The sequence below is a fragment of the Natator depressus genome, chromosome 3 (assembly GCF_965152275.1).
Source record: "Natator depressus isolate rNatDep1 chromosome 3, rNatDep2.hap1, whole genome shotgun sequence".
In the NCBI taxonomy this organism is placed as follows: Eukaryota; Metazoa; Chordata; order Testudines; family Cheloniidae; genus Natator; species Natator depressus.
Window position 1 is genome coordinate 8,548,382 of NC_134236.1, and position 12,369 is coordinate 8,560,750.

General features: G+C 55.7%; 1 protein-coding gene across 4 annotated transcripts in view; it reads left to right on the plus strand.

Annotated features, from left to right (window-relative positions):
• ADCY3 (adenylate cyclase 3) overlaps positions 1 to 12,369 on the plus strand; it is an 88,901-nt gene that overhangs the window by 67,142 nt on the left and 9,390 nt on the right. For 3 of the 4 annotated variants that reach the window (XM_074947379.1, XM_074947381.1, XM_074947377.1), the window contains exons 6-12: positions 812 to 970; positions 3,751 to 3,913; positions 4,444 to 4,563; positions 5,029 to 5,171; positions 5,992 to 6,153; positions 8,231 to 8,318; positions 9,452 to 9,568. In XM_074947379.1, the coding sequence (XP_074803480.1) occupies positions 812 to 970; positions 3,751 to 3,913; positions 4,444 to 4,563; positions 5,029 to 5,171; positions 5,992 to 6,153; positions 8,231 to 8,318; positions 9,452 to 9,568 (952 nt within the window). The remainder of the gene's footprint in view (positions 1 to 811; positions 971 to 3,750; positions 3,914 to 4,443; positions 4,564 to 5,028; positions 5,172 to 5,991; positions 6,154 to 8,230; positions 8,319 to 9,451; positions 9,569 to 12,369) is intronic. The other variant, XM_074947378.1, reaches the window with a different exon arrangement.

Genomic DNA, 12,369 nt, shown 5'->3' on the forward strand with positions numbered 1-12,369 from the left:
AAATTCACCTTTGAGCTGAGAGCAGGGATTGAAAATTTCAGCCAAAAGAGAGATTTATTGAAAGCTTTGAACAAGGGTTAGTTGTGGGAGCTATAATGAAAGCTGGCTTGCAACTTCAGCTGCAGGAATGAGGATCCCTGGGGGCATGTGGCCTGTTGGTTAGAGCAGTGATCTACGCGTCAGGAGTGCTGGGTTCTGGTCCGGACTCTCCTGCTAACTCACTGTATGACACTGGGGAAGTGCCTATCTGTAAAATGGGATTAATGAGAGGTAACATGTTCAAAGGCATCTGAAGTGAGTTAGGACGTTCCTTTGACGTTCAAGTCATGTGGGTGTTTTTGACCAGGTTGCCTGATACCCACCACGTGAGGAAGGTGGGTTGTGAGGGTTAGCTCACTAATGTGCATAAAGCACTTTGAGATCCTTGGGCAAAGGGTACGCAGGAAGGACAAACTATCGTTAGAGCTTTCACGCTGCAAAAGCAGTACGGCCGTATTTACGCTGGAGCAAACCGGTGGAACTCCATGGGCTTCACAGGAGGTCTGTGACTTCACACCAGAGGAAGATCTGGCCCCTCGCGTGTCTGCACATGAATGTGTCAGCAGGGGCCGGACTCCACTAGACCAGCATCAACCCAGAGTAACTCCCGTGTCTTTGGTGGGGCCTCTCCCGATTGGATCTGTCCCAGTATCTCTGAATGCTGCCGAATGCCCTGCCAGGGTGTGGGGGTGAGGCTCAGCTGGGGGACTTACCTGCTGAGACGTGGATCCAGCGACCTCTCTGTGTGACCCCTGCTCTCCCTCTCCCAAAGCTACGTGCGAGAGAAGACCAAAACGGACGTGGACATGCGGGTGGGGGTCCACAGTGGCACAGTGCTGGGTGGCGTGCTGGGCCAGAAGCGCTGGCAGTATGACGTGTGGTCCACAGACGTCACGGTGGCTAACAAGATGGAGGCCGGTGGCATCCCTGGGTGAGTATCTCCAGGTGGACGGACAGCCCAGGCTGAGCCTTAGCAGGGGCGTGGGGAAGCCTGCAGCGGCTAGACAGCATCAGGGCCAAAGGGGTGTCGGTCCATCTCCGTCCACTAGCCCTGACATTCACCTTAAACGTGTCCTGTGTCTCCATTGTGCCAGCCCTGTGATGTGGCTTGTTTTGGGGTCCCTCTGGCTAACCTCGCTGTCTGAGTGCACAGCGCTCTGTGTCCTCAGCCTCCTGCTGAGGTGATGTCAGTGCCGGTGCTGACCCAGTGCTTCACCGACGGCGGGCAAGAGCCTGAGACCCCATAAGTAAGGCTCCGTTTTAGTCATGGGTATTTTTAGTAAAAGTCATGCACAGGTCACAGGCCGTGAACAAAAATTCACGGCCTGTGACCTGTCCCTGACTTTTACTATATATCCCTAACTAAAACTTGGGCCAGGGGGCCGCGGGTGCTCTGAGGGGGCAGTCTGCGGGTGCTGGGGGGGTGGCCTGGGACCCCCGCTGATGCTGTGGGGGAGGTGACGTGCGATCCGGGAGCCCTGCTGGTGCTGGAGGGGAAAGAGGGGGCGGCACACTGCCCGAGACTCCCACTGGTGTTGGGGGGTGAGGGTTGGTGGGGCTGGAAGGCTCCCTACCTGTCTCTGACTAGCATGTCCGTGCAGCTCCTAGGGGGAGGGGCAGCCATGGGGGCACCACGCTGCTCCCACCACAAGCACCGGCTCTGCAGTTCCCTTTGGCCGGGAACTGCAGAGCCCCCTGGCCCCTCTGCCTAGGAGCTGCAGGGACATGCCAGTAGGAGCCAGGTAGCCCTCCTCCCCAGGTAAGCGCCGCCCTGCATCCCAACCCCCTGCCCCCTCCCACACACCCAAACTGCTGCTGCTGGCCCAGGGGCTGCCCACCTGAGCCAGCACTGGCCGCTGCAGAAGTCACAGAGGTCACGGAAAGTCACGAAATCCGTGACTTCGGTGACTTCCGTGACAGACACACAGCCTTACCCATCAGGGCACCGTCTGTCTCAGACTCACTGCATTCCCCTCCCCTCAGTCTTTGTTAATAACAACGCCTAACACTGTGCAGAGATAGGACTTGGCCCTGCCTCCATTCAACCCCCAGATAACAAACCCATTGGCTGCACTGGGAGCAAGATCCTGGCCAAAAATAGCAGAATCCTGATCCTGTCAGCTCCTCCCAAGCAAGAGCCGTTTCTAGGATCTGGCCAGTATTCGTCCTCTTGGGTCCCACCCAGTCCCATCTGCCACCCAGTGCAGGATTGGTCCCCAGGGCACCTCAGTAGGGTTTTGTGCAGTCAAGTTTTACATGTCCCAAGTGACATTCTTCCCCCTTCTTTGCCTGGCCTTCCGGTGTGATCTGATGGAGAGGCCAGGAGCTGGCAGAGACAGAAAGGTGGAGCCCATCAAGAGGGCAGGCTCGGGGAAGCAGGACACCTTCCAGAAATCCCAGCCTGCCTTGCCCCCAGCAGCCAGAAGTGGCCCTAATAACCTAGCCAGGCTCCCATGTGGTAAACATCCCAGGGCCACATTTGGAGCCAGTTGAAGTCAATGGGCTTAAATTCTTATAGAGTATTTCCCGGACCCCCCTAACATGCTATAGAAGCCCCAGAGGGGTGGGAAATATTTACCGGAGCTCCACTCCAGACAGCTCTGGTGGAATTCAAGCCCAGGGAGTCACACGCGCTGCGTTTGTTCCAAGGGCAGTCCCTGTGGGCTGGGGGGTGGCCCATGGTAACCGGCAGGGCCTGGAGGAGCAGGGAGGTCTCCGGAAGGATGGTGACCCTGGTTTGGAAGCATTTCCTCTGTGGCCGAGCACCCTGCAGGCCTAGCTAAATCCAAATACCGCACAGCACATCCGGTCTTGTCATCGCTAAGAAATGACAGCCTCGGGGCAAGGAGCAGCCAAGTGCAGCCAGCTGGAAAGCCACAAGGGTAACAAATCTGCTTTCTCCGACTGGGGTCAGCAGCAGTGCCCTCGATCTGCCTGGGTGGAGATGCTGGGTTTGATTATTAATAACAAGAATAGCCATTTAGAAGGAGCAACCGCTCTGAGGCGCTGGGAAATCGTCGGAGACAGCCAGACGCCTTGGCAGGGATTCTGAGCAAACCTCAGCTTGGAACGCCCCCCACGTGGGCTCCAGATTTGGATTCCCTACCTGGCGGCTAGAGCCAAATGGGGCCTCGTCGCAAGTAACTGGGGAGGGTCCTGTGCAGAGGGATGTCGGACGCAGGGAGTGGGGGCTGACGTCGGCACCCTGTGAGCAAGGCGGGAGGTGTTCCATGCCCTGGCTCCTGCTGGCTGGCTGATTGCGCCCACCCATCCTGGGCAGGAGTTGGAAACAGCTTGTCAGCAGGCAGAGTGCTGTCTCCTTAGCAGGCCAGGCTGTTGTGAGCACACCAGCCCCTTGTTCCTGCCCCACTGCTGGGCTCCCAGACGGCTTCTGCTGCCCCAGCTCCCCACGGGTCAGGTCCCGGCTGCATCTGCCGCTACGCTTCTGCCCACCCCCCCCAAGACATGGGCCTTTGCTTTGCTCAGTCCATTCCCACCTTCCCCATGGAAACCAATCGCCGCTGGGACCCAGGGTTCTGTCTGGTAACGCAGTCCTGCCTCCTTCCCCAGTGGATGAAGGGGACAAGGGGCTTTGTGTGGATACCTCAATACCTTCGCAAGATGTTCTCCCTGAAACCTGCCGAGTTCTGCCCGGGCTGGCACGAAGGCAGCTGGCGCCTTACTGATGTCTTCTTCCCACCCGGCCCACAGGCGTGTGCATATCTCCCAGAGCACCATGGACTGCTTGAAAGGGGAGTTTGAGGTGGAGCCCGGTGAGGGGGGGTCAAGGTGCGAGTACCTGAGGGAGAAGGGGATCGTCACGTACCTCATTGTGGTGCCCAAGCAGCCCCTCAAGAACGGGATCAACGGAGTGGTGAGTGACCTTCCTCCTCCTCCAGCTCCTTTCATCTCCCCCGTTGCCACCTTCTATTCCATGACCTGCCCTGGGCTCCATTCTCTGGCTTGCGAAGCCCTGTCTCCGTCTCTGCCCTTCTCACGCATGTCAAGAGGTGTGAATACTTGGCCCCATCCTCCTCTCTCCTGGCTCCCCATTCCTGTGAGCCTCTGGTTCTAAAACCTTCAGCGCTCCTGTCCCTTTCCTAAAGAGACTTAATCCATCTCTGCCATCCGAAACTTCTTCTGCTCCTTAATAACCACCCTACGTCTTCCTCTGCTCCAGTCACTCTCGTCCCTCCAAGACACCCCCTCCGCCCCCATTCCTGAGCCACCCTTCCTCTTTCCCATATTGGTAGCCTCGTGGGTGAATTTCACCTCATGCAGCGAGGCCAGCATGAGGCCTAGGCAGCATGGCCAGGAAACAGAACGCCGCATCCCGAGTCGTTCCCCCTTGTTATAGCCCTCGCTCCTGATGGCTGAATTCCCACCTGCTCCTTTGTGTTCTAGAAGCTGTCCCTGACGTCCTCCCATGGGAACTCCCCGCTGCTGATCAACACCAAGGAGTGTAACGGCAGCATCAACACCACCTGCACCACGCCCGACGAGGCCGAGGAGCTGGACACCAGGGTGAGAGCCACCCTGGGGAGAGGGGAGGCTGGGGAGGGGTATTGGAGCCCAGCAGCAGGGGCTGCCCCCGGGCATTTAGAGCCGCAGCAGGCTCGAGGGTGACCGCACAGGGCGGGTACTTGTTACCCCTGGGGTTTGATCACCCTGTAGAATTCTGACACAAGGAGAAGGGGGACAAGCACGTGGGCCTTGTACTTCTCTGCCAGGCTATGAATGGAACTGGCCACGGTGACCCTCCCCTAAGAATGAGGGGCCAGGTCCTCAGCTGGTGGAAATGGGCTCGGCTGCATGGAAATCGGTGGAGCAAGGCCCATTTACACCTGCTGGGGATCTGGCCCAGGCTGGCCAGTGGCGTTCAAGAGGAGATGGCCTGTTTCTCAGGTTGCACTTCTGGTTTTGTCAGCCAGTAACCCCGGGGGTTTGCCTTCGTCTGACTCTCCCCCCCGCCCCCCTCCTCCCCCGCAGGTGGTGAACCCCTCCTTCCCCAACCCCCGGCGGCGCCTGCGCCTCCGCGACCTGGCCGAGAGGGTCGTCGACGCCTCGCAGAACGAGCAGGAGCTCAACAACCTGCTCAACGAAGCCCTGCTGGAGAGGGAGTCTGTGCAGGCGTGAGTGGTCCCAGCCCCTCCATGTCGGGGGGGGCTCCCCAGTGCAGCCCGGCTACAGGGACCCAGGCCCAGCCCCCCTGGGTCACGGAGTACTCCCCAGCGCAGCCTGGCTACAGGGACCCAGTCCCAGCCCCTCCATGTCATGGGGGGCTCCCCAGTGCAGCCCTGCTACAGGGACCCAGTCCCAGCCCCTCCATGTCAGGGGGGGGCTCCCCAGTGCAGCCCAGCTACAGGGACCCAGTCCCAGCCCCCCTGGGTCACGGGGTGCTCCCCAGTGCAGCCCGGCTACAGGGACCCAGTCCCAGCCCCGCTGGGTCACCGGGGGCTCCCCAGTGCAGCCCTGCTGCAACCTGCCCAGCCACCTCAAACCTGCCGTAGTGTCCTCCTTAGCCCAGAAACTAACTGAGCTGCAATGGATCTGCTCTCCTTGCACCGCTAATGGGGGTTACATGCACTGCGTATCAGCCGGCCCAGCGGTGCCCTGGGAACAACGGCCGGGTACGGTGTGTGTCTCAAACAGCACCAGGATGCCATTGATTGAAGGTGCTGTTCCCCTACCTCCCCCTGTGGGGCTGTACCCTTTGCCCCCAGATACCCTGTCCTCTCCCACAAATCCTCTTCCTCTCTCCAGGATGCCGCAGGGATCCTCTTCCTCTCCCCTCCCCCCTGGGATGCTCTTTCCCACGGCCCTCGTTTCTTTCCTCATGGTGATGGCAATGCCCTTGCAGCAGCCCCCCAGCAGAGTAAGGACCCTCCCTTTCCTTTTCCCCTTTGCCCACGGTCTCCAGCATCTCACCAGGGTTCGCGGTGTCTCCGGCAGGCTGAAGGGGAAGTACACCTACCGCCTCTCCATGCGTTTCATCAACCCGGAGATGGAGACGCGCTACTCCGTGGAGAAGGAGAAGCAGAGCGGGGCCGCCTTCAGCTGCTCCTGCATGGTGCTCTTCTTCACCGCCCTGGTGGAGATCTTAATCGATCCCTGGTGAGCAGGTCAATCTGGACAAGGAGCAGGGGCTGTGTCTGTGCAGCCCCTGGTACAACAGGGCTCTGCGCTGGGTTGGGGGCCTCTAGGGCTGGGAAGGATTACCCTGCCCCACCCCTCACCCTGGGCAGAGCTATAGAGTGGGCCAGGTGCATCACTTCTTACACATATTCCCCCAGAGGCCTGGTTGATTCCTCCTGGGCTGGACTTGTGTGTGGCTGTATTCACCTGAGGTGCCCTAGAAACCCAGGGAGGCCGGGGTGAGCAGGCCTGGCCCCCAGAAGGTGTGTTTGGCAGGGAGATGGAGCAAACACAGCCCAGGCAGTGGCAGTTAAAGCTTCCCCAGCACCATCCTGCCCCAGCTCCTCAGCTCTGACCTAGAGCGACCAGCTCTTGGGAGGCACTGGGCTTTCTCTCCACTGCCTGCGGCGTCCTTGCCCTCTGGGCTGAGACTGCCAGCCAGGATGCTGACTGCAGGAGTAGCCTATATAATGTGAACCCCAGATCCTCAGAGACTGGGTTGAGACCTCCCCCAAACTCATTTCACAGAGGCCACTCTACAGCCCATCAAGCGGCATCTGTCTTGAATGACTCTTGCCAGGCTGCAGCAGGGGCCATGGGTATGGAGAGTTCCCTGGGCCCTCAGCACCCAGGTTTTCCTCTTTTCTCTCTGGCTGCTCTTGGGCTCTCCTGGGAGCAGCACCTGTTCTGAGAGCAGCTGCCAGGGGACATCGAACCGGCCAGTGGGGCGGTTTGCCAGGCGAGAGCCACCGGCTCAGCGCGCAAAGCACTGCAGCTTGTCCTCACTACGTCCTATTGACAATCGCCTCGGCCCGCACTCCTGGGGAAGGGCAATCAAATAATGAATCGACGGGACCAAGTGACCGTGCAGTGCCAGCCTCCCTCCCTATCTGATTGTGGGCAGGTTGCCATGGGAATGCCCGGTGAGAACATGCATTTGCCATGCTGCTCCAGGGCTGGTACCCTGCCTCAAGCCTAGCAGGAAAGTGACTGTGTGGCTCTAATGCTTAAATCGTTAGCTCTCCAGGGCATATCTCCCTATGTGTTCGGAAAGCCCTGGGTGCTACATGGCTGTTGTACGCCATCAATGTTACCTGTTATTCCTTGAAGGGGAATGGCAAGTGGGAATGGGCAAAGCCCAGAAATCGGCACTGCTGTGAAAAGCCCCTGGCTCTTCTGGCTTCACTAGAGCTCCCCTGAAGACCTTCTCTTTGGGACTGCAAGGTCCTTCCAGCAGGGGCTTTGTTTAGACGTCTGTCCTGCACAGAACCACGCCCACTGTTGGTGCTTTGCAAATTCTTGTTGTCCACAGTGTTGCTACAGGGGGCGGGGATGCTGGAAAAGCCAGCCAGCTTTCACAGGAGCTGGAAGGATTTTTAGGAAGCTTAGTTAAAAAGTGTGTTGAAATAACATCCCCTCTTCTCCCCACACTCTCAGGGACTAATATGGGCCCCGTTCCTGTAGTATCCGAGCACTTCACAACCCTTCATGTAGTTATCTCTTCAGCAGCCCTGTTATCCCCATTGTACAGATGGGAAACTGAGGCACAGAGGGCTTTGTGACTTGCCTATGATCACACCAAGTCTGTGGCTGAGCTGAGCTAAACCCTTGTCTCCCAAGTCCCAGGCTAGCGCTTTGTCATCCTCTTGCTCTCATATATATTCCCCCTCAAGAGTTGGCCACAACACAGACCCTCTTCCACATCAGCTGGAGGAGTAGCCAGTCTAGTTACTGGCTGCAGCCAACATCCATTAGCTCCGTGTCTGCTTTGCCTTTTGAGAACATGGGCTTGGGAAGTGACCTGCAGCTTTCTCAGCCCCACGCTGGCTACTTTCTGTCCTCTGCTTGCGTTGCGCTGCCCGCTCTTCCTAGCCCTGCTGCAGGCTCTCTGCGCTGTTCATCCTGGTGGTGCAGAACCGAGTGAAACGTACTCAGCAATCTGATGTTGCTGTGAAAAGCAGTGGAGTCCTGTGTGAACCCACTGGGCTGTGTGGGTAGCACCGTCACTGGAATAACTTCCCACAGGGCTGGTTTTTGACTCTCTCTTTCTCTGCAGGCTGGTGGCCAATTATGTGACGTTTGTAACTGGAGAGATCCTGCTGCTCATCCTGACTCTCTGCTCTCTAGCCGCCATTTTCCCCCGGGTAAGAGGACAGAGGACCTGCTCCTGAAAGGTGCTGAGCACCCGCGACTCCGAAGGAGTCAGTGGAAGCGGATGGAATCCGCCCTTCTCAACTGTGTGTCATAGGCCCCATATTGCTAATAGCTAATGGAGAGTCCCCTTTAGCTCTGGTCATAGAGGGAGGAACTTTTGCAGTAGGAGGGTCTGTCTCCACATAAGAACGGCCATACTGGGTCAGACCAAAGGTCCATCTAGCCCAGTATCCTGTCTTCCGACAGTGGCCAATGCCAGATGCTTCAGAAGGAATGAACAGAACAGGGAATCATCCAGTGACCCATCCCCTGTCGCCCATTCCCAGCTTCTGGCAAACAGAGGCTGGAGACACCATCCCTGGCCATCCTGGCTAATATCCATTGAGGGACCTATCCTCCAATCCTTCATCTGCTGTGAAGTCCTTCGTGACCATGGATTTGTTGAAATGTTGTAAAGATCAGTCCTACAAAAGCAGAAAAGTACTGAAACATTTTGGTGTCCTTGAGTTACTCGTTCCTCCCCCTTGACCAGCTGTTTCTCTTTGGCCCAGTTTCCATCACTACATCCAACAATGCTGCGTAGGTACCTTAGCTGGATGTTTCTCCTAAAGCGATCGGCGCTGAACCAGTGAACTATGTTACCATTGTAATGCTCATCATTCAGCTGTGGGGTCAACCCCCCCCGTCCCCCCCCGCTGCTGAGGTGAATGGCGCAGTTCATACCTCTGTTGTTTCGGGCTGTCTGCAGATTCAGGAAGGCAGCACTGCTCTGTGTTTGGTAGGGTTCCTTCACAGGGATAACGGCGAGAAAGCTAATTGAAAGCGGAGATTGTGGGCCACCCAATTTCAGCCAGGGGCGCACCCTTCATCCAGAAACTTCCAGAAAATGTGGGGTTCTGGAGATACTTGATGGCAATGTAGATTGCTCTCACCACGGTGTGATGGGGGGTTAACAACTGGGTCCACATCCTCAGAGGCATTTAGGCCTCTAACTCCCATTGAAATGAGTGTTGACAAAGCACTTTGGAATTCTTGGTGCCAGGTACTTACAAGGTGCCCATCATTGTAGGCTCTGGGACGAAGGGCTGAGATTCACGTCATTAAAAACCTCTTCTCTTCATAGGTATTTCCCAAAAAACTCGTAGCCTTTTCCACTTGGATCGACAGGACCCGGTGGGCCCGGAACACATGGGCCATGTCAGCCATCTTTATCCTCACCATGGCTGACATTGTGGATATGGTGAGAACCCTCTCCCCTCCCCCCGCCGCCATTTTCCCTGCCAACTCACACCAGCACATGAGGTTGCTCCATTGGGTGCCTCGGAAGAAAAGTCTATCGACATCCAAAATCAAATGCATGAGTACAAAATGGGGAATACCTGGCTAGAGGGTTGTACGGCCGAAAAGGATCCGGGGTTATAGTGAGTCACAGATTGAATCTGAGTCAACAATGTGATGCAGTTGTGAAAAAGGCTAATATTATTTGGGTGTGTATTAACAGGAGTGTCGCCTGTAAGACATGGGAGGCAATTGTTCCACTATACTTCACACTGGTGAGGCCTCAGCTGGGGCACTGTCACTTTAAGAAAGATGCGGATAAACTGGAGAGATGTGGATAAACTAGTAACTAGAACAGTGGTTCTCAACCAGGGGTTTACGTACCCTAGGCGTATGCAGAGATCTTCCAGGGGGTACATCAGCTCATCTAGATATTTGCCTCGTTTCACAATGGGCTACATAAAAAGCACTAGCAAAGTCAGTAGAAACGAAAATTTCATGCAGACAATGACTCGTTTTGTACACAGCTGTATTTATATTCTAATTGATTTACTTATATCGTAAAAAGGAGACAGTAAACAATTTTGCAGTCACAGTGCCCTGTGACACTTTTGTCTTTTTATGTCTGACTTTGTAAGCAAGCTGTTTTTAACTGAGGTGAAACTTGGGGGTACACAAGACAAATCAGACTCCTGAAAGGGGGACAGTAGTCTAGAAAGGTTGAGAGCCATTGCTTTAGAAAACCTGATCTATGAAGAAAGGTTAAAAAAGCTGGGCATATTTTGAGAAAAAAAGGCTAACTGGGACCTGACAACAGTCGTCCACTGTTAAGGGCTGTTATAAAGAGGAGGTCATCAGTTGCTCTCTGTGTCCACTGGAGGTAGGACAAGAAGGAATGGGTTTAACCTGCAGCAAAGGAGATTTAGGTGAGATATTAGGAAAACCTTTCTAACTAAGGCCAGTTACGCTCTGGAACAGGCTTCCAATGGAGATGTGGAATCCCCGTCATCGGAAGTTTTAAGACCAGGTTGGAAAACCCCTGTCCGGGATGGTCCAGGTTTACTTGGTCCTGCCTCTGCGCAATGGGCTGGACTCGATGACTTGTTGAGCTCCCTTCCAGCCTGGGAGGCCCATTAGCACCACTGGGTCCTGCGCAGCCCTGGAGTATCTCCATGCCTGGTCTGGGTTTGGACCACGGTGCCTATTTATAAACCTCTCGGTGTGGGTGGCTGACCCCATCCTGCCTGCCCTGTTCCTGTCCCTAGCCCATGCAGGCAGGGAGCTCGAAATGCCATTACTCAGTTTATACGTCCGTTCTGACCTTCCCGTTCCGGGTGCGCCAATAATTGTTCAGAGCACCATGCCCTGCAGGCCATTAAACAAAAGTAGCAAAGATCGACGGCAGCCAGACATCGTTAGCAGCGTTATTAATGGGCGAATCCCTAGGGCCTGATGCCGACAGCCCTTCCGCAGCCGTGTCACTCCACCCCCCGATTTACACGGCCGTGACGACAATCAGACCCAGTGTTTGCATTTACACCAGCTGAAGTGATCCTAAACGTTCCAGTGCTAAAGCTAGGGGCCGACCTGAGTGGGACCATGCATCCTCCTCGCTAATTGGAAGCGGGGGCAGCCAGGGAGAGGATGGGTCCCAGCATGCAATGCTCTGCCTCCCTCCTAAGAGCCCAGCATCACCATGTGATAGGGTCTCTCAGCAGCTCCATGGTCAATGGCGGGGCAGCCCAGACACCTACATTTAGCAGAGACCAGGTGCAGCCCGGGGCTCCTGGCAGGTTGCCAAGAGGGGCAGAGCATGGGTACCTCTGGCACAACCACATCATACCCACATCAACAAGGGCACAGCAGTGTGCCCTTGTTGCCAAGAAGGCCAATGGCATTTTGGGATGTATAAGTAGGGGCATAGCGAGCAGATCGAGGGACGTGATCGTTCCCCTCTATTCGACATTGGTGAGGCCTCATCTGGAGTACTGTGTCCAGTTTTGGGCCCCACACTACAAGAAGGATGTGGATAAATTGGAGAGAGTCCAGCGAAGGGCAACAAAAATGATTAGGGGTCTGGAACACATGGCTTATGAGGAGAGGCTGAGGGAACTGGGATTGTTTAGTCTGCAGAAGAGAAGAATGAGGGGGGATTTGATAGCTGCTTTCAACTACCTGAGAGGTGGTTCCAGAGAGGATGGTTCTAGACTATTCTCAGTGGTAGAAGAGGACAGGACAAGGAGTAATGGTCTCAAGTTGCAGTGGGGGACGTTTAGGTTGGATATTAGGAAAAACTTTTTCACTAGGAGGGTGGTGAAACACTGGAATGCGTTACCTAGGGAGGTGGTAGAATCTCCTTCCTTAGAAGTTTTTAAGGTCAGGCTTGACAAAGCCCTGGCTGGGATGATTTAATTGGGGATTGGTCCTGCTTTGAGCAGGGGGTTGGACTAGATGACCTCCTGAGGTCCCTTCCAACCCTGATATTCTATGATCCTATGATTCTGATACTTTACAGCAGCGACCTCAGCTGTCCTAAAGGGAGGAAACGGGACTTTCCAAGGGCTACAGACTCTTCATAAGGGCCCAAGTTCCAATCTAAACACAAGCTCCAATTCCTCCTTCCTGACCCCATCCCACTGCCCTGCAGCTGCCTATCAGCTTATGCCCTGAAGCATGAGGTTTCATCCTCCTCTGGCCATTACCTTATCTTTCCAAGGTCCATATGTGATCAATGGTGATAACAGTACCCAGCTGTGTGCAGGG